The sequence below is a fragment of the Glandiceps talaboti genome, chromosome 6 (assembly GCF_964340395.1).
Source record: "Glandiceps talaboti chromosome 6, keGlaTala1.1, whole genome shotgun sequence".
Classification (NCBI taxonomy): domain Eukaryota; kingdom Metazoa; phylum Hemichordata; class Enteropneusta; family Spengelidae; genus Glandiceps; species Glandiceps talaboti.
The window spans coordinates 1,647,804-1,672,690 of NC_135554.1; the positions used below are offsets into that span (position 1 = coordinate 1,647,804).

The window sequence follows — 24,887 nt, forward strand, 5'->3', positions numbered from 1 at the left end:
CACACAGACAGACAGACACTGCACCATACCTATACCACTACTGAACCTATCAGTTCAGTTGTGCTAAAACGTGATATACATGCAAAAATACCAAAAGAGTAATAATAATAATAACGACTTTTATTTCAAAAAGAAAAAGGGTGACCCTGTTAGGTCCAGCCTAATCTTCCCAGGGGCCCTAAAGTAAATGTACACAATACAACAACAAAAACAAAACAAGGTAACACACATAAAAAAATTGAAAAACATTAAAAAGTATGAAGCGTAAAAGAGATAAAATTGTATAACCACAGACAATGTAAAAGGATTAAAGAGATTCAAATAAGTATGAATTTAAAGATTTTTTGAAACAAGTTAAATTCATAATACTGAGTAAATTGTTTTTGTTCTGCAGTACCAATGCAGAAGGTTTAAAAGAAATTAGTCACATCTGAATAAGACAAGTATCTGCAATATGCAAGAATTAACCTGAATTTGGTAATTTACCCTGAAGGTCAACGGTATTGACAAAACACTTGATACACTTGATTGGAGTTTCTATGTATAAAGTTGTTTGAGTTACACAGTTAATCATAATTTATAGCTGCAGATATGACTGCCATTCAATCAAATTTGCATATGTTGCAAAACAAAGTGACATTGTCATATATGATATTTCACCTTTGTGCCACATGAAATTACTGATTTCAGGGTTGTCATGTAGGGCACAAAGTTCACATTTTCCGTAAGGAGCATTTTGCTTAAATTTTTAAGGAGCAAAAATAAAAATACCGCCAATGGTGTTGTAGTACAACTGTACAGTTTTTAAAAATGTTTATCCATATGCTAATCCATGCTAACAATATGTGTTCATTTGCTGAATCCAGTTGCTATCTTTACGATATATGCTATCATTTGGCTGTTGCTATGGGCGTGGTCATGTTGTTAGATATATTTGCATACATTTTTGTATGTTTTTATTCACTTGTGCATGAATTCCTGATATTATCATCTTTGAAATATACGTGATCATTTGGCTGTTGCTATGGGTGTGGTCTTGTTGCTAGGCATATTTACATACATTTTTTGAGTGTTTATTCAATTGTCTATTAATCCCTGTTGTTATCTTTGTGAAATACACGACCATTTGGCTGTTGCTATGGGTGTGGTCATGGTTGCTAGGGTATTTACATACATTTTTTGAATGTTTACTCATTTGCCTACCAGATGATGTTGTTATTTGACCACAATATACTGCCATTTGGTTGTCGCTAAGGGCCAATTTTCTCAAAATGTTTTGAAGAAAATCTGCAGAATAACACTTTCAGAAACATCTCACCAAGTTTCAGACTCGGTGACCAAGTACTTTTTGAGATACAAGTTTTTGACCAAAAATGAACATTTTTACACCTAATTTGCATATCACTCATGGAAGCATTGTATGCTTAATATTTCTTTGTCCATACATCCCTAGATGCATTCCCATTAAATTTCAGCCCAATCTGCTCAGTAGTTTTGGAATTATAGATTTTTAACCAAAAAGACACATTTTTAGCCCTAATTTGCATATCACTGAAGGGACCATCATATCATGAACAATTCTTAGTAAAAACACCATGAAGAATGTTTCACCCAAATTTCAGCCCAATCTGCCCAGGAGTTTTTGAGTTTAAGTCATTTGACCAAAAATCACATTTTTTGACCCAAATCACAAACCGGGGGTAAGATCATTTTGTTTTAACAATTTCCCAACTAGACACCCAAAGTAATGGACCCACCAAATATCATGGCAATCGGTTCAGCGGTTTTTGACTTTAAGTTGTTTACACACACACACACATCCACACACACACACACACACACACACACACACACACATACACACACACACACAGACAGACAGACACACACACACACAGACAGACAGACACACACACACACACAGACAGACAGATGCCAGGCGATCCCTATAGCACTACTGAACCTCAGTTCAGTTGTGCTAAAAATACCAAATGTGAAAGAAAACCTACAAATTATACAGTCAAACAAATTTAAAAATAATTAATCTGTATTAATTACAATTACTGGCAGTGTAAGTTTTGTAACATGATTTTGTCCTGCTATATCAAATGACAGTAAGTTACATTGTAAACTTGATACTGAAAGCTGACATTGGGTGTCCTTGAAACTCAGAAATCTTGAACGAAAACTATCAACAATGACAAAATGAGGATGCTTTTAAATACCACTGTAATTATTTCCTGATTTGCACAACAAGTCCATTCTTCATGTCTGACCGGCGCACTCGCACTGGCCGTCTACAGTAGTGCATGGCCATGCCAGTGATCACTCATTGATGCAGTGCCCAACATTCACGTGTGACTGTCAACATCATGCATCACGATCCTCTAACACAGCTTTTTCAGAATCAAAATACACATGTACTCATTTTCTTTCCATTTATCCAGCCCATCAACAAATGAAAATCACATTCCGTTCTTTGTTTAAATAGGGCTTCTGTGGCAGATTGATCTTCCATTTCCCATGGTAGGTTCTGTGTTTCGCACAAGTCAGTGAGTAGGTCAGAGGTCGCGACAGTGCACGGTAGACAAACCGTGAGGAGAGAGACATCCATTTCGGCATCTCATCTACTCCATCTAATGATTCAATTGTAGATTAAGTTTATCAAAGCTGATCTTTTTGTTGCATTGTTTATGTTAACAATTCATTTTATAAATAGAACTGTGCGTTGTCAATGTATCTTGTATGATGGCAACAACACTGTCCCTTACAGAGTCAGTATAGTGTATCTTTCATGTTAGTTTACAAAATTGGTGGGGGAATTAAACGTGCCAAAAGGCCCCAATCAAGATATTCTGATGCGTCATCAGATATTTTTGCGGGATTGACACCAGGGTGTGGCCGTGACAGAACACTGCAAGATTCAGGGAAAAATGTTTAGTTGCAAAATGTGACTACTGTCAATAAATTAGTCACAACCTGACGAAATTTGGTCGCATATGCGACTAAAACGGTTGCAACTTTGAGCCCTGTCATGGCTATACTGGAAACTTACAATTTTAAACACCAAAGGGAATGGGTAATTGACACTACATGTCTAAGAAATGACATGTTAAGGTTGGAACCTGCGGCATTGTAATAAACTCCCCTTCAGAAGGCTAAAAAAGCGACAATATGAAGACTAAATAATGTAAAAGAATACATTTTCTGGAATACTTGCCGTATATAGATGCAAGTTGTTCTTGGCTTATTTATCATCATAACATTCCATTTCTCGTGTTCACTTTACTTTACAAAATTTGGACATAAATCAAGTATGATGCTGAATATAAGTGTATGCATGCACAAGTCATGATATAGTGAATAAAATAGCACCAATGGCATTGTAGCAAAACTGCAGTTTTTTAAATATGTTTACCCATATGGTGATCCGTGCCATGTATAGGTGTTCATTTGCTAAATGATTATCCAGTTGCCTATCCAACCCTGATGTTATCTTTGCAATACACTAAATCATCTGGTGCTTGATATGGGCGTGGTCATGTTGCTACACATATCTGCATACATTTTTTGAATGTTTATTCATTTGTCTATTAACCTGGTTATCTTTTGTGAAATACACCGTTTGGCTGTTGCTATGGGTGTGGTTATGGTTGCTAGGGAAATTTGCATACAATTTTTGAATATTTACTCACTTGCCTACCAGATGATGTTATTTGACCAAAATATACAGCCATTTGGTTGTTGCTAAGGGTATGGTCATGGTTGCTAGGGCCAATTGTGTAAAGGTGTTTTGAATAAAATCTACTGAATAACACTTCTAGAAACATCTCACCAAGTTTCAGCCACACTGATCCAGTACTTTGTGAAATATAAGTTTTTGATGGAAATTCACATTTGTTCACCTAATTTGCATATTACTGATGAGATCATTATATGCTTAACATTCTTAATCTATACACCCACAGATCCATCGCCATCAAGTTTCTGCCCAATCTGATCTGTAGCTTTGGAATTAAAGATTTTTGACCAAAAAGACACATTTATAGCCAATTTCTATATCACTGATGGGATCATCATGTCCTGAACAATTCTTAATCAATCTATACACCCTAAGAATGTTCCCAACAAATTTCAGACCTATTTAAGTTTTTTGACCAAACATCACACTTTCTGACCCAAAAAGTTCTTTATCATGTCTGTAACATGAATGAACCTGTTTTTATCATAGACAGTGTCTATGATTTCACTCAGCTGTGCTGAAAACAGTTTCCAAGAAGCAACCTGAAACAGAGGTTAATCTTGATGCCATTGACATTGAGATGTGAAGTAGCCCATAAAAGATTTAATGATTTCATTGCAACAATAAAACAACAACCTTTTCATTTCTAGGCAAAGCATATTCCCACACCACGAATCATGTTTTTTTACCTAAACACACGTCTCTGATGCAATCATTTTCATTTGAACAATTTCCCATCTACACGCCCTAATATGTCCCCCCACCAAATACCAAGGTGATCAGGCTGGTGGTTTTTTACGTTAAAGGCCAAGGTCCAAACAGGCTATGTGCCCACGCTACGGAAGTAGGTTTGCGCATGTGCAACGGAATACGTTTGTTTATCTGGGAGGAGCATTTGGTAAATCCGACCCAGGTAGTTTATCAACATATTAGTGGCTGTTCACACATATTGGTTACCTGTAGTTCTTGCCTAATCCGAAGAGTCCCTTGTTATATTTTTTTTCAAGTCTCGTGGCAGTGTTTCTGCTACATATTTTTTCCAGTGCGTATGTACGGCCAGACACCCAGTCTGGGTGAAACACGTATTTCTATAAACTTATACATACAAATTATAACCTGAAAAATTATATTTTGAGGGACCTTTTCTAACACGATCCAAACACTATTACACAGTGACAATTTGTATCATTGAAATTGTAAATTGTAATTTGTTTATGAATTATATCACTCATTTATCAGTATCAAATGTCGCACTAAATGTTTCAAACATGTCTTGCTTCGGGGTCATCAGAAAATTTAACTGAAAGTATGGGAATTCTTGATCGAAATATATTCAGTCATAAAATCCTCAGGTTTCTGACAATTTCCAATACTTGTTACAAGAAAGGCTGCATTCCAAGAATATTTGGTTAGCTACATGTATTACATCTGATGCCATACACGTGACACGCATGATCATTGTCAAGTTTGCACCACATGGTGTGCCTCGCCTCCTGTACATGTACCGTACGTCTATCTTGTCTGTCAGTTATAAGTTATAGCTGGGCGTTGTGACCGGTAGGTAACCGGCTATTATCTACATCACTGCCTACTAGGTATAGGTACGTCAACGACACAACTACTTGACAGAAAACACTTGTCGCGCGCACAAAAAGTTGTATGAAATTGTGATTTTACTAAGGAGTGTAGCAACCCAGAACGTACATCGATCAAACTGAGAAACATTTTGGTTTCATTTTATGTCATTCTATTTCAGTAACAATGTATCATTTTCACGTACCGTTCGCACAAGTGAGCTTCGGGCTAACAGAGTGCACACAGACTTTTGTTTGCTTGTATTGTTTGCATTTGATATTTGGCATTTCGCACGTTGTTTATTTGCACCATTCACAGTGTCTTATCATGCTTTGTGTAACTTGTAAGCCTAATTGACAACTGGCCAACGGTTTTTACTAGACAAATTTGAAACAAATCTTGGGTCAGTTTGACGGTAAACCTGCTATATTGACTACCAAACTTAGTTAACGTCAGTTATTTCTACTCATGTTGCATCACTATATATTTACAAACAGCATATATGAAATATGAGAGCCATGTGAAACTTTTTCAGTGCAAAATGGGATGAAGACATGAGGGCAAAGTCAGTGCTCCTTACAGCAGTTTGAATTTCCCGCATATGCATACATTACCCATAATCCTCTTTATATAGTGGACCTTGGCCTTTAAGTTGTTTACACACCCACCCACCCACCCACCCACACCCACACACACATACACACGCACACACACACACACACACACATCCCCATGCCTATAGTCCTACTGAACCTAGTTCAATTGTGCTAAAAATAGAACGCAAAGCGACTGCAGACAACTCTCTCACCTCATCTCTGTTTTCATTGACATTGTAGCAGGCAGTGATAATGAAGTCTTTCCACCAACACAGTCCACCATTGACTGCCATATCTTGCTCCTGAGTTTCATTGCCAAATAACTTCCATTTCCTTGTAAATAATGCATAGTGTGCTAAACCAGTCTTCCCAGCTACAGCAACACAGTGACCAGCTCTGTCCACTGCAGCATACTGTCAATTCATAACATTACAAAGTTATTCAAATACAGTGAAACCTAGCATCAATCACAGTTCAATTATAATAAGTTTTCTGCATTCAAACTTACAAAGGCATAATGCCCATTACAACATGAATTGTGCCATTAAGTAATGTCTGATACATCTCATCAGAAAGGTTACCTCTTTTAATATTAATGTAGACAATTTGACCTACAGCGGTAAAAGATGAAGTTCAAGGTTCAAAGTCAGTCAAAATAGTAAGCTTACCTTTAATAATGTGCAAGTACACATTTCAATTATGTCTCTAGTCTAGGTATGAAACTTCCAAAGTTATTGGGGAATGTTACTTGACCTTGAAGACGAAGGTCAGGGTCAGGGTCAGGGTCAGGGTCAAAGCTTAGTGTCAAGCTTGGAAGCTTACTTTGATAAACATGTGAATGGTGTTTCTAAATACAACACTTTAAAGTTAGTGAATGGTTTGACAGTGAAGATGGAGGTCAAGGTGACAGGTCTTGGTATAAACAGAAAGCTAACTTGTGATCATATGAATGTAGACACTTGAATGGAGTTCTGCATATTCAACTTCTTGAGTTACGTAAGGAGCATTTTGCTTAAATTACCACTGCACTGTAACATATGACTGACAACGACTTGCTTCCGGGTTAGTCCCTCGTGCATCCGGGTACTTGGGATTGTCAGGCATTACCACATCGGCAATTTTGACACTGTAATTTTGCCACCAATATTGATCGTACAAAAACAAAACTCCATAAATGAACCACAAAGTACTTTCCCTTTCAAAATGTGGTAATTTTAGAAAGAGTATTATCGTTTTTATTGACGACTGACTGTCAAAAATCGTTCCATACACTTCAGTTCAGGCATGCACGATTTCTCACTTGATTGTGAGGTGCGTATACTGGAATGAACCATTCTGTAGGAGGGGTGGAGAATTTGGATTTGATGTTTACAACCCTGTTTCGAACAAATATTTGTCATTTGGGTGCACAATGCGTAGAATTAAGACTGTAGCACATATTACATTGCTTGTTTGACGTCAATAGTGTCTTTTGAAAAGTTGCACTTTACCTAAAGTCTCGCGGACTGATTTCCAATATGGCGTCGGTCATAATGCTCATTAACATATTCATTTTTTTTTTAATATAAAAAAAAAAATCATAAAAAATAGAAAAGAAGACGTGCTGACTTGAAATTAACAAATCTAAGTAAGCTACCCTCTGTGCATCAACACACCAGATATCAAAGCAATCTGACGATTGGTAGTCGAGGAGATGATGAATATAACATTTTGGGGAAAAAAATCATAAAAAATTGAAAATGGCACAGATCAACTCGGCATGAACAAATCTGAATAGCCTTCCCCAAGGGAACATGCACACCAAATATCGAAGTATTCTGGCTGTTACTTTCGGAGAAGATGATGAAAATATAAAAGTTTGACGGACACCTATCATTCACTCTACTCTAAACCTCCTTATACCCCCTATACCTAGAGCTACGCTTTCAGCTTTCACTGACAGCGGAGCTAAAAATCACAACAGCAATTGTTTCTGCTCAGGAAGCTGAAAAGTTTCAACGTTTAGTCAATGTATACTTGAAAGGGTTTATAGAAGCTTAATAGAAAGTTTGCTGAGCTTTAATATTGCCACATCTGACCATGACAAGTAGAAATAAACTCAGGCGTGTTATTAATACAGCATCTAAACTCATAGGAACACGGCAAATTCAACTGTCAGAATTATACCATAATTCCATCAACAGGATAACACATGGGATACTTAGAGACAAGACACATCCCCTTAATCAATTTTTTGAAAAACTCCCCTCTGGTTGCAGATTGTGTACCAAAAGCCTGTAGGAATTTTTATAAATGTTCTTTTATTCCATCATGCTAAGTAAACCAACATCCATTCAATAGATTTTATCAACATGTTTGCAAACAAAAGAAAGTGTCTATCTTAGATATTAACTGGAAGCTCAGTTTAAGCAATCGTGTTCATTCATAAACTATGCCTTAGCCAATGTACACAGAATTACTGTAAAATATGCTTTACTTAAAAGCATGATAACATCCCATGATCATTCAATAACTTACCTTGATTAGCCAATTAGCTGATAAGTAGCCGATAGGTAGCTGTATCAATAACTTACCTTGATTGGCCAATTAGCTGATAAGTAGCCGATAGGTAGCTGTATAGCCTGCCATTGTTTGTTTCCAACCAACACACTCGGAACCTGTACTGGCGGACCTATAGTAGTATAAAGTATTATAATATTGTTATCTTGAATACAAACTTAGACCCCGAAAAGTTTACAAACATGGAACTGAAGAGGTGTGGGTAGGGGATCAACAGCAGACCAAAGTTCAAAACCTGGTATTGAATGGGGGTGGGGGTGGGGGTGGGGGTGGGTAAGGAATAGTCACAACATCAAACTTCCATTTGTATTATACAAACATGGACCTCAAGCTGAGAAACTTACAATTATGACAAGTCTATGTATAATATTATGACAAGTCTATGTATAATATTATGACAAGTCTATGTATAATATTATGACAAGTCTATGTATAATATTATGACAAGTCTATGTATAATATTATGACAAGTCTATGCAAAATATTATGACAAGTCTATGCATAATATTATGACAAGTCTATGTATAATATTATGACAAGTCTAAGTATAATATTATGACAAGTCTATGTATAATATTATGACAAGTCTATGTATAATATTATGACAAGTCTATGTATAATATTATGACAAGTCTATGTATAATATTATGACAAGTCTATGCATAATATTATGACAAGTCTATGTATAATATTATGACAAGTCTATGTATAATATTATGACAAGTCTATGTATAATATTATGACAAGTCTATGCATAATATTATGACAAGTCTATGTATAATAACAAGTAGTTGAGAATCACATAATCCCCACTATGATTGGGTTTCAAGGAACATGAAAACTGTGCCAACAAAATGGCTGTCATGATGAAAATGGATATGCACATGTATGTCATAGAACACTATACTAATACCAACTTTAAATGAGATCTATTCAAGCATGTCTGAGTTATGGCTTTGGACATGGAAAATTCGCAAAAAAAAATGGCTGCCAGGCAGCCATATTGGATCGTATCATGACAACAATGAATATGCACATGTATGTCATAAAACACTATCCTAATACCAACTTTAAATGAGTACTGTTCAAGCATGTCTGAGTTATGGCTTTGGAAAGGGAAAATTCGCAAAAAAAATGGCTCCTAGGCGGCCATATTGGCTCTCATCATGAAACAAATTGATGTGCATATGTATGCCATAGTATGTTCCCCTGTACCAAGTTTGAAGAAAATCAGTCCAGGCATCTCCAAGAAACGGCTCCGGACGGACGGAACCCAATCCATAAGTCCCAGTCACGGACTTCGTCCGGCGGGGATTAACAAGTATATTATGACACATAAACCTAGCACCAGTCTTTACCAACACATAAAACTAGCATCGGTCTTTACCAACACATAAAACTAGCACCAGTCTTTACCAACACGTAAACCTAGCATAGGTCTTTACCAACACATAAACCTAGCACCGGCCTTTACCAACACATAAACCTAGCATCAGTCTTTACCAACACATAAACCTAGCATAGGTCTTTACCAACACATAAACCTATCATCGGTCTTTACCAACACATAAACCTAGCATAGGTCTTTACCAACACGTAAACCTAGCACCGGTCTTTACTGACACATAAACCTAGCATAGGTCTTTACCAACACATAAACCTAGCATCAGTCTTTACCAACACATAAACCTAGCACCGGTCTTTACCAACACATAAACCTAGCACCGGTCTTTACCAACACATAAACCTAGCACCAGTCTGCACCAGTCTTTACCAGTCTACTAGCTAGCTGCGAGTTGAAGGAGCTCAATTGGCTCCAACTCATGGACTGTTATCATGCATATGATTTTTAGCAGTTTTAGCCTCAGTTCAGTAGTGCTATAGGGATCACCCGGCATCTGACTGTGTGTGTGTGTGTGTGTGTGTGTGTGTGTGTGTGTGTGTGTGTGTGTGTGTGTGTGTGTGTATGTTCGCATATATGTATGCCAACATGCATACACCCAGTACATACACCAGTAAACTGTGTTAGGTATCTACCAGAGGTCTGTTAAGAGATGGTCTAATAACAACTGTTACCACATCATCATTCTGTGAGATTACAGGTCGAATGCAAACATTTCTAAATTGAAATATGTACACTTTACATTTTATTTGAGATTCACAGCTGTGACAAAATCCACGCAGTTTATAAAACTATACTTACCAATAGGATTAAGTACTGGACATATTTGTCTAACAGGACTGCTAGGACTGTTACCTACAGCTGTTTCATCACTGTTTGTTTTTAGTATGGTATCACCTGTGTTTATATATAATTTATCTTCCCCTTGTAAAAATAAATGTTCATGATTGCACTGAAAAAAACAAAAACAATTGAAGACACACATTAGAATTTCTGCTCAAAAACAGCTACAGTTAACTATTCACACACACACACACACACACACACACACACACACACACACACACACACACACAGATTAAAGTGCACTGAATAAATGAAAGTGGTATACTTACACTGCATGGGTTAACACTAAGTGCACTCTTGACAAATTGTAACTGTATAAGATCACCAGGAGATTGAAATGACATTACATCAGTTGTTACAGTACTATTCTCACATTTCTTAGGAGTTGTAGTAATCCACAAATGATAGCCTTCCATTCCCCATTCCTGCAAACATACAAACAAAGGTATAAGTATGACAATACTGTGGGATCAGCCTTTAATCACCCCCTAGGCATTGTAATCTAAAATATTCAGTCAGAATCTAATGACAACCTAAATTTATCTACACACAAGGTATACTTACTATAGATTTGCTCCAAGTCTATCTACACACAGCTATACTCACCATAGATTTGATCTGTAATGGATTATCCCTGAAAGCATCTTGGGAAAAACTACAAAAAAAGAAAAAAGAATTTGAGACACATAAATTCTGAACCTAAAACTTTAACTTCCACATGACATTGTGTATTACTTTAATCTAGCAATAGGGTTTATTATTGAGAACCCAAAATTAGGCATTATGAAGTGAGATGAGGGGTCTTGTAATTATAAAGTGGAGATGAGGGGTCTTGTAATTATAAAGTGGAGATGAGAGGTCTTGTAATTATAAAGTGGAGATGAGAGGTCTTGTAATTACAAAGTGGAGATGAGAGGTCTTGTAATTACAAAGTGGAGATGAGAGGTCTTGTAATTATAAAGTGGAGATGAGAGGTCTTGTAATTATAAAGTGGAGATGAGGGGTCTTGTAATTATAAAGTGGAGATGAGAGGTCTTGTAATTACAAAGTGGAGATGAGAGGTCTTGTAATTATAAAGTGGAGATGAGAGGTCTTGTAATTACAAAGTGGAGATGAGGGGTCTTGTAATTATAAAGTGGAGATGAGAGGTCTTGTAATTATAAAGTGGAGATGAGAGGTCTTGTAATTATAAAGTGGAGATGAGGGGTCTTGTAATTATAAAGTGGAGATGAGAGGTCTTGTAATTATAAAGTAGAGATGAGGGGTCTTGTAATTATGAAGTGAGATGAGGGGTCTTGTAATTATAAAGTGGAGATGAGGGGTCTTGTAATTATAAAGTGGAGATGAGGGGTCTTGTAATTATAAAGTAGAGATGAGGGGTCTTGTAATTATAAAGTGGAGATGAGGGGTCTTGTAATTACAAAGTGGAGATGAGGGGTCTTGTTATTATAAAGTGGAGATGAGGGGTCTTGTAATTATAAAGTGGAGATGAGGGGTCTTGTAATTATAAAGTGGAGATGAGGGGTCTTGTAATTATAAAGTCGAGATGAGAGGTCTTGTAATTATAAAGTCGAGATGACGGGTCTTGCAATTATAAAGTGGAGATGAGGGGTCTTGTAATTATAAAGTGGAGATGAGGGGTCTTGCAATTATAAAGTGGAGATGAGGGGTCTTGTAATTATAAAGTGGAGATGAGGGGTCTTGCAATTATAAAGTGGAGATGAGGGGTCTTGTAATTATAAAGTGGAGATGAGGGGTCTTGTAATTATAAAGTGGAGATGAGAGGTCTTGTAATTATAAAGTGGAGATGAGAGGTCTTGTAATTATAAAGTGGAGATGAGGGGTCTTGTAATTATAAAGTGGAGATGAGGGGTCTTGTAATTATAAAGTGGAGATGAGAGGTCTTGTAATTACAAAGTGGAGATGAGAGGTCTTGTAATTATAAAGTGGAGATGAGAGGTCTTGTAATTATAAAGTGGAGATGAGAGGTCTTGTAATTATAAAGTGGAGATGAGGGGTCTTGTAATTATAAAGTGGAGATGAGAGGTCTTGTAATTATAAAGTGGAGATGAGGGGTCTTGTAATTATGAAGTGAGATGAGGGGTCTTGTAATTATAAAGTGGAGATGAGGGGTCTTGTAATTATAAAGTGGAGATGAGGGGTCTTGTAATTATAAAGTAGAGATGAGGGGTCTTGTAATTATAAAGTGGAGATGAGGGGTCTTGTAATTACAAAGTGGAGATGAGGGGTCTTGTTATTATAAAGTGGAGATGAGGGGTCTTGTAATTATAAAGTGGAGATGAGAGGTCTTGTAATTATAAAGTGGAGATGAGGGGTCTTGTAATTATAAAGTCGAGATGAGAGGTCTTGTAATTATAAAGTGGAGATGACGGGTCTTGCAATTATAAAATGGAGATGAGGGGTCTTGCAATTATAAAGTGGAGATGAGGGGTCTTGTAATTATAAAGTGGAGATGAGGGGTCTTGCAATTATAAAGTGGAGATGAGGGGTCTTGTAATTATAAAGTGGAGATGAGGGGTCTTGTAATTATAAAGTGGAGATGAGAGGTCTTGTAATTATAAAGTGGAGATGAGGGGTCTTGTAATTATAAAGTGGAGATGAGGGGTCTTGTAATTATGAAGTGGAGATGAGAGGTCTTGTAATTATAAAGTGGAGATGAGGGGTCTTGTAATTATAAAGTGGAGATGAGGGGTCTTGTAATTACAAAGTGGAGATGAGGGGTCTTGTAATTACAAAGTGGAGATGAGGGGTCTTGTAATTATAAAGTGGAGATGAGGGGTCTTGTAATTATAAAGTGGAGATGAGGGGTCTTGTAATTACAAAGTGGAGATGAGGGGTCTTGTAATTACAAAGTGGAGATGAGGGGTCTTGTAATTATAAAGTGGAGATGAGGGGTCTTGTAATTATAAAGTGGAGATGAGGGGTCTTGTAATTACAAAGTGGAGATGAGGGGTCTTGTAATTACAAAGTGGAGATGAGGGGTCTTGTAATTACAAAGTGGAGATGAGGGGTCTTGTAATTGCCCTTGTCACCTGAGTAGTAGAAGAACTAAGAGTAAATGTTACCTTCATTCAAAATAACTACCCATCATGCACAGCAGTATCATTACTTGCTTCCTTACACCAATCCCCTAAATCATGAACTTTGAACTTTGTGATAGTTACCAGTCTCCCATTTATTGTACAACTAAGTTGCATACCATAACACCAAAGCAACTCTAATAAAATCACCACTTTCAAATTGTACAATTTTCTAAATTTCTGAGCTTTGTGTGATTCTTTCAACAGAAAATAAGCCACACTCATAGACTACTCCACATTGTTCTGCTTTCTCAAGCAGGTCTTTAGGGCTGACGGTGTCACTGTAAACCCAGCTTTGGAGTACAGATTAATGTTATATTTTTTGAAAGTTCTCTGTAGTCTTTCTGTGAGCACCTTTATGTATGGGAGGAAAACATATGGTCGTATCTGTTGCTTTTCTTAATCTTGTCATCCTCTCTCCTCTTCTGCCTCTTTCCCCTCAGTTCACCTTCTTTTAAGGCCCATTCTGTGTAACCACACTTTCCTAATGCTGACCTAACTTTATCCTTTTCTACTAGTTGTTTCCCTTCATCTTGTATGAGTGTCTCTGCGTCATACATAAGGATTCTGAAAATACCAAGTTTCTGCTGGAGTGGATGATGAGATGACAACTGTAAGTAGTGATCTGTATTGTGTTGGTTTTCTGTATATATCTGTCATAATTTTTTCTCCTTCCCTTATAAGTTGAAGATCTAGTAACATAGGTAAAGAATTGTTTTCATTTTCTTTCTGCACAGTAAATTTGATACTAGGGTGCTGTTTATTTAATATATGGTTAACAAGTCATCCTCATGTATTTTCTTAGTCACCACTCCGGTGTCGTCCACATATCGTCCCCAGAACTTGGGTGGCTGTGTTGCTGTTGCTAGAGTTTCGGTTTCAAGTTCCTCCATAATATAAGTTAGACAATACAGGAGACAATGGTGACCCCACAGCCACCCCATATGTCTGTTCATAGATCTTACCCTGGAATCTGAAATAAGTTGTATCCACTGCCATCTTCAATAGGTTGCAAAACTCACCTGATGTCAACTTTGTCTTATTAGTCCAGGTGGGATCTTTTTTTCACTCTGACAATGGCCATTTTAACCACTTAATTACCAAACACTGGTAAAGAGTGCAGTAATGTCAAATGATACCAGTAATTCCTCTATTTTTATTTTAACCACTTAATTACCAAACACTGGTAAAGAGTGCAGTAATGTCAAATGATACCAGTAATTCCTCTATTTTTATTTTAACCACTTAATTACCAAACACTGGTAAAGAGTGCAGTAATGTCAAATGATACCAGTAATTCCTCTATTTTTATTTTAACCACTTAATTACCAAACACTGGTAAAGAGTGCAGTAATGTCAAATGATACCAGTAATTCCTCTATTTTTATTTTAACCACTTAATTACCAAACACTGGTAAAGAGTGCAGTAATGTCAAATGATACCAGTAATTCCTCTAGTTTTATTTTAACCACTTAATTACCAAACACTGGTAAAGAGTGCAGTAATGTCAAATGATACCAGTAATTCCTCTAGTTTTATTTTAACCACTTAATTACCAAACACTGGTAAAGAGTGCAGTAATGTCAAATGATACCAGTAATTCCTCTAGTTTTATTTTAACCACTTAATTACCAAACACTGGTAAAGAGTGCAGTAATGTCAAATGATACCAGTAATTCCTCTATTTTTATTTCTTCCAGTTTCTGCATCAGGTGTTTTAAATTCTGGATATGATATTGTGTGTTACCAACTAATGGCTTTAATAGATCCACACGATGCCTTGCAAGGGAATATGATGGAATTGATCCCTGACACTGGTCTCATCTTGCGTGGGGTCTTGTGAATTTTTGGTGTAGTGTAAAACCTCAGAGTAACATCAGCAGTTGGGTAGATCTTATCATATGTGTCTGCCTCTACGTGGCCTGCTTTTTTGATTGTCCTCAAATTTCTCTGTATTCTCCTTTAATGTCTTAGTAGGATTGTCTATACCTTTAACTTTGCATGTATCTTCATCTGCTAGTGATGTGTTGCATTGTGAAAGTGCAGATCTCTCTGCTTAACTGATGTTGAATATAGGAGCTTTAGCATTCTGTAAAATACCGACGACCTCATTTCTCAAAAGTTCAGCTGACTCGGGTTCAGATTGTGCTAGTCATTGACACATAACTTCGGTAGAATTCACAATCTGTTTGACAGGAATTTTGTAAGGTGTGACTGCATAATTTAGTCCCTTAGCAAGTACTTACATTTCTGCCTGTGTAAGTTTGTATTTGGTTAAAAACTTTCCCCCATTTCTTAATTTGTGTACCAGACGATCAACTGCATCAAAATTCTTTTCTGATGTATTCTTTTTATTCAACAATGACTCTAACATTTAAACCTGTACCAGTTTCCATTTTTGAAAGGTCCTTTCAGCTGCATGTGGCAGATCATTGAGAGAAAGAATAAACGAACATGACATGAATCATGACATGAATGACAGTGTTAACTTTCAACTTGACAAAAACACAGTTGCAAAAGCGTTTGATTCAAATTTTCTGTCGCTGAAGAGAACTGTGATTTTGGAGAGATTCGTTTACTCATGAACGATGCCTTACATGTAAAATTACCCGTCAACCATTTTCACTTCAGAGAATGTAGTGAATAGTCAAGTCCCATAACGTATTCAATCATCTAGTAACGAAGCTCAAAAAGAATAAGTTGCAGTTTTAGTGACAATGAAATGGTGACGAGGTAGTATGAATTTATCTGAGTGAAGTTTTCAGTATAAACTGTCCACTGCCGATGGTGGTCTATTTGATCATCACTTCACCCATGAATGGAAGATGCTTTGCCGTAATGGCCATCAGTGATATCGATGCAAAACCTTTCAAACACACATCTCATGTGTCTGTTAATAAGTAACCAATCACATGGATAGATAATGAGAACTCCCCCAGACAAGCTCTCCACGTCAGGAAATGGCCATGGGGCACATGAAACTGTTGATACATTTTGTATGCAATGGATCATATTCAAATTATCACAGTCACACTGCACTTAGAGATTTACACAAGTTACATAAACGAACTGTGAGGAAATGATTTGCTCTACAACTTCAAGGCAAAGATAACCGTCCGTTTGCAAACAAAAAATCTTTCTTGATATAGGCCCTAATTGCGAAAGTTCATTAATTATGCAAATGAGCAATTAATTGACACCACTAAATTTCATTAAGAACTATCAGATAGCTCTGCATGATAAATATCTGTGGCAAGTTTCATCAAATTTGATAAAGTCCTTCTAGATGCATAACCTGAGTTACAAACATTCATTAATTATGCAAATTAGCGACTTTTAGTGCTTTCATATCTTTGTATGATTCGTAGATGTAGCAAGTTTTGTTGAACTTGGTGCAGCCATTCTCCATGTATAGCCCCCGTTTATAAAATCATTAATTATGCACAGACAGACAGACACATAGACAGACAAACAGAATTTCTCTTTGTTATCTTTGCAAAATGTGATTATTTGGCTGTTGCTATGGGCGTGGTCGTGTTGCTAGGCATATTTGCATACATTATTTTGAATGATTATTCATTTGTCTCAATTCCTATTGTTATCTTTGCAATATACATGATTATTTGGCTGTTGCTATGGGCATGGTCTTGTTGCTAGGCAAATTACATACATTTTTTGAATGTTTATACAATAGTCAATTTTCCTAGTTCCAAGATGCATTGTGCATTGATGCAGTGTGCATTGATGCAGCTGCCCCCCCCCCCCCCCTGAAATTTTGGAAAAAAGAAAGAAAAAAAAAATTTTTTGAATACATAGTGATGCTATTAAAATCATCATTTACGTGACTATCCCTAGCATGCGCGATTTCAATGGATAGTTCACTAAAGTGACTGTACACTGACTCATGGCTAATATGTATCTTACATCGCTATTATACACTGGCTTAACTTTGAATTAAAATGTGTCCAGTTAAAAATTGCAACATTTTGCAGCAAATTAATTTTTTTTGCCCAGGAAAGTACAAAAGAAGTGCGCACATGCACTGTGCATTTTCTGCGAGTAAAAGTAGTCTTGAAAGTCTCCTTCATTTGAAGATAGCAAGTCACAATTATAATGTCAGCGAGTGAAACTCAAAAAACAAGTCATTGAGAATGACATACTCCCCGCTATGATTGGGTTTTAAGGAATTATCACTACTCTGATCACGCAACAACACTTGTGAACCTAAATCAAACAGACTTAGATATGTTGTGAAAATCACCGACATACGTCACAACCTCAACTCGAATACATCAACCAGTCAACACAGCAACTTCGAAATCCAGAGTAATTCCAAATTATCGCAATTCAAGTCCGTCCGAACAGAAGATGTCAGGAAAATTATAATCAACTCGCCATCAAAATCATGCTGTCTGGACCCAATTCCAACGTCACTTCTCAAGAAATGTCTCGATCCTCTACTTCCATTTATTACAAAAACTGTCAACCTGTCTCTTCACACTGGCACAGTTCCACAGCTATTCAAGTCAGCAGTCGTCACTCCACTCCTCAAGAAACCTTCACTGGACTTCAACATTCTCAAGAATTACCGACCTGTTTCCAATCTGCCATTTCTTTCCAAAGTACTTGAGAAGATCATTGCTGTTCAAATCACCAACTACCTCAAAGAAAACTCGCTCCAGCAACCACTTCAATCAGCATACAGGAAATTTCACAGTACAGAAACTGCCCTACTGAAAGTACACAATGACATTTGTTTATCCGTGGACTCTGGCAATTATGTTCTACTCATTCTCCTCGATCTCTCCGCTGCATTCGATACTATTGATCACAAGATATTACTTCAGAGACTCTCTCATCTTGGTATCCATGATGTTGCACTCAAATGGTTCAACTCATACTTAATGCAAAGGGACCAATCTGTCAAAATCAACGATATCGTCAGTGAACAATCAGAACTCAGTTTTGGAGTGCCACAGGGCTCTGTCCTAGGCCCTCTTTTGTTCACTATCTACATTGCTCCATTAGGAAATTTAATTCACAAGCATGATCTTAACTTTCACCAGTATGCAGATGACCATGAACTTTATCTTTCATTTTCTCATCGTGACTCTCCCGTAGCCTTGTCCTCAGTCGAAACATGTATCCATGACATCAAGGAATGGATGACTCACAATAAACTCCAGCTCAATGACAACAAAACAGAAGTCATTTTGATCCGTTCCAAATTCAACTGTGCACCTGCTCCACTCAACAGTGTCAACATTGGTTCTTCTTCCATAATACCCGTTTCATCTGCTCGCAATATCGGCATGATCTTTGACGACAATCACATGTTCAGTCAGCACATTACATACACTTGCAAATCAATCTACAGCCATCTCCGCCGGATTGGATCCATACGACGCTACCTCACTAATGAAACATGCCAAACATTAATACATGCAACTTTGACAGCCAAACTTGACTATTGTAATTCACTTCTCTATGGACTCCCAGACAACACAATAGGCCTGTTACAACGAGCTCAAAATACTGCAGCAAGAATAATCACACGCACCAGGAAATTTGCACCGATCACCCCAGTTCTCATCCATCTCCATTGGTTACCAGTTCGTCTCAGGATTGACTACAAAATTTTGCTGTTAACTTTCAAGGCCATTCACAACCAGACTCCTGCGTACATCAGTGATCTGCTCCAGCCCTATATTCCAACTCGTACACTCCGTTCATCCACCAAGAAACTTTTAACATCTACAACCTACAAAACCATCACATATGGTGGCCGTGCATTTTCATATGCTGCGCCTAAACTATGGAACGTACTACCACTCGACATCAGAGAATCTCCAAACTTGGAAACTTTCAAAAGAAAACTGAAAACACACTTATTCTCCAAAGCATACAGTGTGGTTTAGCCATTGAGCGTCATAGAGCAAAACAATGTTTTGGATTTTGGCGCTATATAAACTTTGCTGATTGATTGATTGATTGATTGATTGATTGTGTCTGCTTGTTGGACATGGAACATGCCTACAACAATAAAGGATTGGTCGGGTATGGGGGATCTTATCACAATGAAAATGGATATGCACATGTATGTCATAGAACACTGTCCTAATACCAACTTTGAATGAGATCTGTTCAAACATGCCTGAGTTATGGCTTTGGACATGAAAATTCACAAACAAAATGGCTGCCAGGCAGCCATATTGGATCGTATCATGACAACAATGAATATGCACATATATGCCATAGAACACTGTCCTAATACCAACTTTGAATGAGATCTGTTCAAGCATGTCTGAGTTATGGCTTTAGACAGGGAAAATTTGCAAACAAAATGGCTGCTAGGCGGCCATATTGGATCGTATCATGAAACAAATTGACGTGCATATGTATGCCATTGTATGTTGCCCCAGTACCAAGTTTGAAAAAAATCGGTCCAGGCATCTCCAAGAAACGGCTGCGGACGGACAGACGGACGGACGGACGGACAGACGGAATCCAATCCATAAGTCCCCGTCCCGGACTTGGTCCGGTGGGGACTAAAAAGACGGAAAAAGTCGTTCAACGGGAGGTTGACTGCTGCATGCAGTGACTCGTGACTCCGAAGATGCGCTCGATCTCATTTACATCTTGTTCCTTATATTAAAACATTTCATGCTGATAAAACGGCAGATCTGTTTTTGGAATATTTGGTGGCCCTGAAAAACTATTAAACTAGGTACGCAGTTTAAGATCCACTATTTGAAGATCTTTCTTTCAATAATTGTGTTCGACGTTGTCTTTGGTTAAAATGTTGTTTGATATAATTATCTCATTGCACACTGACACTAGCTTTATTCCGCAATTCATTTAGAAGTGACAATTTGCTATGGAAAGAATGGCCCTGAATTTGTAAATAGAACTGTACCTTCGACATCAAAATCCAAACTTCAATTTCCATTATAATGATAATGACAAGGAGAATTCACTGAGTTCACCTTGGGTTCCGACGTAAACGAGGCCATAACAGTTTTGGGAGTTGGGTAAAGAAAATGATTATTTTGTTGTGTTACTTATTTGAGAAAGCACTATCATTTTTTTTAACTTTGAATGTGACATCTTTTCGGCAACTACTTTGAAAGATACGACATTAGGCCAGAAAAAATGAAAAAGCTGTTCAACCTACCCATATATGTTTTTCTAGTGATGGGTATTATATCCTCATGCGGGCTTCACATTTTTTTTCAAAATTAAGGATATTTCTTCATATTTTCTGAATAGTACATGTAACAATATACATTTGAGTCTATTCCAAATTATATAATATCTTATACAGTGGTTTACTTGGCTCTGATGTTGCATACAAGCATGAATTGAGACTAAATATCCAATGTGCACTAAAAAGAATTGAACAAACGTTTACATCCATTGGGCCATCACAAGTCTGAAAGTCTTGAAATGTTTTGCTCTTTATTCGTGATTTTTTGGAACGAAATTAAACTTCAGGAGAAGTCATTTACCATGTGCACATCCACATAATATCTTTCAGCTTTGCCACAACAAAATACACTTCCAGATATGTAATACATAGCATAATTATTTCAATTCTGGTATTTTATTATGTCTATGGTTTGATATTTTATGCCTCTAAATGGCCTCCTACACTGTCTTATTTTCAATTTTTTTTTCACCTTTGGAGTTGTCTCCTTCCAATGCATCATTGTACCATATAATTTTATATCTCCACTGTAGTGTAGGTGACAGAAGCCTGAGAAGGGGTGGCTAAAATAATGCTTGAGATTCAATTGGCGGGGCTTAACTTTTTTTGAGAGGGGGTGCGAGGAACTACACCCGTTGACAAGTATTTTTTATTTTTTCTGACCTTACATATGATATTTAATTGCGTATGCTAAAATATATATAATGTAAATTACATGCAAATTTATGTAAATTAGCACTTTTCTAAATTTTAAATGCATGATTGCACCAAGACAAAGTTCTGACGTAGTATATAGTATTTGTGTAGTACTTGACGAACTGGCATCTATTAAGTTTAACTCCCACGGCCCAGGCACGACTTTCTACTTGTTACATTGCTAAAATTACTTACATGTACCTACAATTTCTAGGGTTTATAACATCAAATACAGTTTTTAGGATCATTTGAATCAAAAGTCAAGACGGGTTCGTAAACAACACTGTGTGTACATGTCATGTGACTCTTGTTAATGAAAGTTAACGGGAAGAGCCAATCGTTCAATCGTACCGGCCACATTTTATATGGTCATCACCCTAATTGATTTTAACAGAATTTATGTGAAAAAGATGTCAAAAAGGTTCAAAGCTAGGCCGCGCTGGATGTCAAGTTGAGAAAGGCCCTACATCGTGGAATCTGGAAATTACCGATGCGATGTCACGCATTTGAGGTCAACTCTGAAGTCTCAAAGACAGCCTGGTTAAGCATGATTAGATCCGTTTATTGAGGTGAAAACAAAAAGACCAATTGTCAAAAGTAATTATTAAGCAATGGTTTTAGTTATTTTGGAGAGATTTGTACATTTTTCACATGATACTTGAAACATGTGAAAGCAGTCAAGGTCAATGCTCATCGCCGTCATTGTGTAGTGCCTGTTTTTAAACTGAGTGTCGATATGCGGAAACAGGCGAATAAAACCACAGAAACAGTGTGAATATTCTATACCAAGCACGAGGACTGGTAAATACAATTTCCTGTTGAAAGAATGTTTTGCAGAGATAATAAAATGATTTAAACTTTGTATGAATTTTTTCCAGTTTAGTTTTAGAAATAGTAAGCGTTGCAATAAGGGCAAATTGTTCATTTTCCCATTTCCTATTACGAACTAAAACAAATGAATTACGCTTCTTGTGGGCAGTAGGAGTTGGCAAAGGTGTTGGCAAAGGTGTACAAGTATCGATCAAAGTCTGTATACACTTGTCAGCTATTCTCGATCATCCTAAACTTCAATCATATTTATGTAAAATTAAGGCCAATGTTATGTCGCTAAGCCCAAATCGATCGGGGCATTGCTTCACCCATAATATAGCAGTCAACATCCAAATGTCCCTTCGTCAAGCAACAAATAACTGTTGAGCTCTGGCAACCCTCGCTTTTACGGATAACTTTGACAATGACTCAACGAGGTTATTTCCCTCGAAATCCTCCATGTTGATTGCGTGTCGCCATAGTAATGCACTGTGGCTACGTCATCGAATCAAGTAAACAAGATCAAATTTAACGTGTCAAGACAGTACACCAAACTGAATCGATTCAAATTCATTTCTAACATTTCGTTTTGGGACATAAACTAAAATCGATTCAATTAACTGAATTGATTCAATTTGATTCGATTCGAAATCGATTCATATGGGGACAGGGCTAGTGTCTAAGATATTTAATTCAGCTGTTGCCAAGCAACCTTAAACAGATATTAATCTTTACGCCACTGACATTGACATGTGAAGTAGCCCATAAGAGATTTAAAATGATTTCATTGCATCAATAAAACAAGAATCTTTCATTTCCAGGCTGAAGTCAAAGCATTTAGTAATAAAATTTTCACATTTTCAAACATAAAATGCACATTTCTGATGTGATCATTTTCATTTTAATAATTTTCCATCTACACACCCTAAGTAATGTACCCACCAAATGCCAAGCCAATCAGTCTGGCGTTTTTTTACTTTAAAGCGTTCACACACACAATCGTTCACACACACACACACACACACACACACACACACACACACACACACACACACACACACACACACACACACACACACACACACACACACACACACACACACACACACACACACACACACACACACACACACACACACACTACTCAATGCCTATAGCACTACTGAACCTAGTTCAGTTGTGCTAAAAAATGGTGTTTAATTATAATTCTCGTAATATGTACCACTTATGGAACACCAGCTAAGCACCTACATTAATCCATCAATGCATATACATAAATGATATAGTAACTGTCCCTTTCTATAATTTAACTAAACTATAGATTATAAACACATATAGATAGATGTACCGATTACGATAGATTCAAATCATGCTAACCAAAACCCAGTAACCATTCTCAGTATTGTATAATCTTTACCTGACTTGTGGAATGGCAAAGTTGCTGCCCGCCTGCAACCTTTAGGAAAGTACATGCATGGTGCAATTGTCAGTATTGGTAAGTACCCTGTATTTAACATTGTCAGTATTGGTAAGTACCCTGTATTTAACATTGTCAGTATTGGTAAGTACCCTGTATTTAACATTGTCAGTATTGGTAAGTACCCTGTATTTAACATTGTCAGTATTGGTAAGTACCCTGTATTTAACATTGTCAGTATTGGTAAGTACCCTGTATTTAACATTGTCAGTATTGGTAAGTACCCTGTATTTAACATTGTCAGTATTGGTAAGTACCCTGTATTTAACATTGTCAGTATTGGTAAGTACCCTGTATTTAATATTGTAAGTATTGGTAAGTACCCTGAATTTAACACTGTCAATATTGGTAAGTACCCTGTATTTAACACTGTCAATATTGGCATGTACCCTGCATTTGTCAGTAACTGTAATGCACACAATATTAATATTGTCTGTAAAAGTCCATATACATATTTTAGCTTTGTTTCATTTACTTTATTTTACTTGTATGTATTTTTCCAATTCACAATTTGCATGTTTGTAAATGAGAGTTAAATGACTTACCCATAGTCTCCACCCAAGGTACAAAGTAATTTAGCACCAAATACACTCCAAAGAGCCAGTCCTCCATTCTGCCAACTCATGGCCAGTGCACATCCATCTGGTGTCCATTTTAATAAAGTCACAGCACCAGCGGCATTACTTGCATCTAATGGTCAGGATAAATAGATTGGGAGAGGAATACAGAACAATTATGATAGTAGAAAGGGTTACAGGTCGTTTCGCCCAAAAACCAAAGTCTGTAATATACACTTGTCAGCTATTCTCGAACAAATTACGGTATTTTTTCAGTTTACTACGTAGTATCTCCTGTTACTAAACCAAGTAATGATG

At 37.0% G+C, this 24,887-nt stretch overlaps 1 protein-coding gene across 1 annotated transcript in view; it reads right to left on the minus strand.

The window, feature by feature from the left end:
• LOC144436450 (guanine nucleotide exchange factor subunit RIC1-like) overlaps positions 1-24,887 on the minus strand; it is a 169,032-nt gene that overhangs the window by 106,658 nt on the left and 37,487 nt on the right. The window contains exons 9-15 of the mRNA XM_078125248.1: positions 24,558-24,702; positions 23,953-23,991; positions 11,327-11,375; positions 10,990-11,145; positions 10,676-10,826; positions 8,487-8,584; positions 6,126-6,326 (exon numbers count right to left, since the gene is read on the minus strand). Coding sequence (XP_077981374.1) covers positions 6,126-6,326; positions 8,487-8,584; positions 10,676-10,826; positions 10,990-11,145; positions 11,327-11,375; positions 23,953-23,991; positions 24,558-24,702 — 839 coding nt within the window. The remainder of the gene's footprint in view (positions 1-6,125; positions 6,327-8,486; positions 8,585-10,675; positions 10,827-10,989; positions 11,146-11,326; positions 11,376-23,952; positions 23,992-24,557; positions 24,703-24,887) is intronic.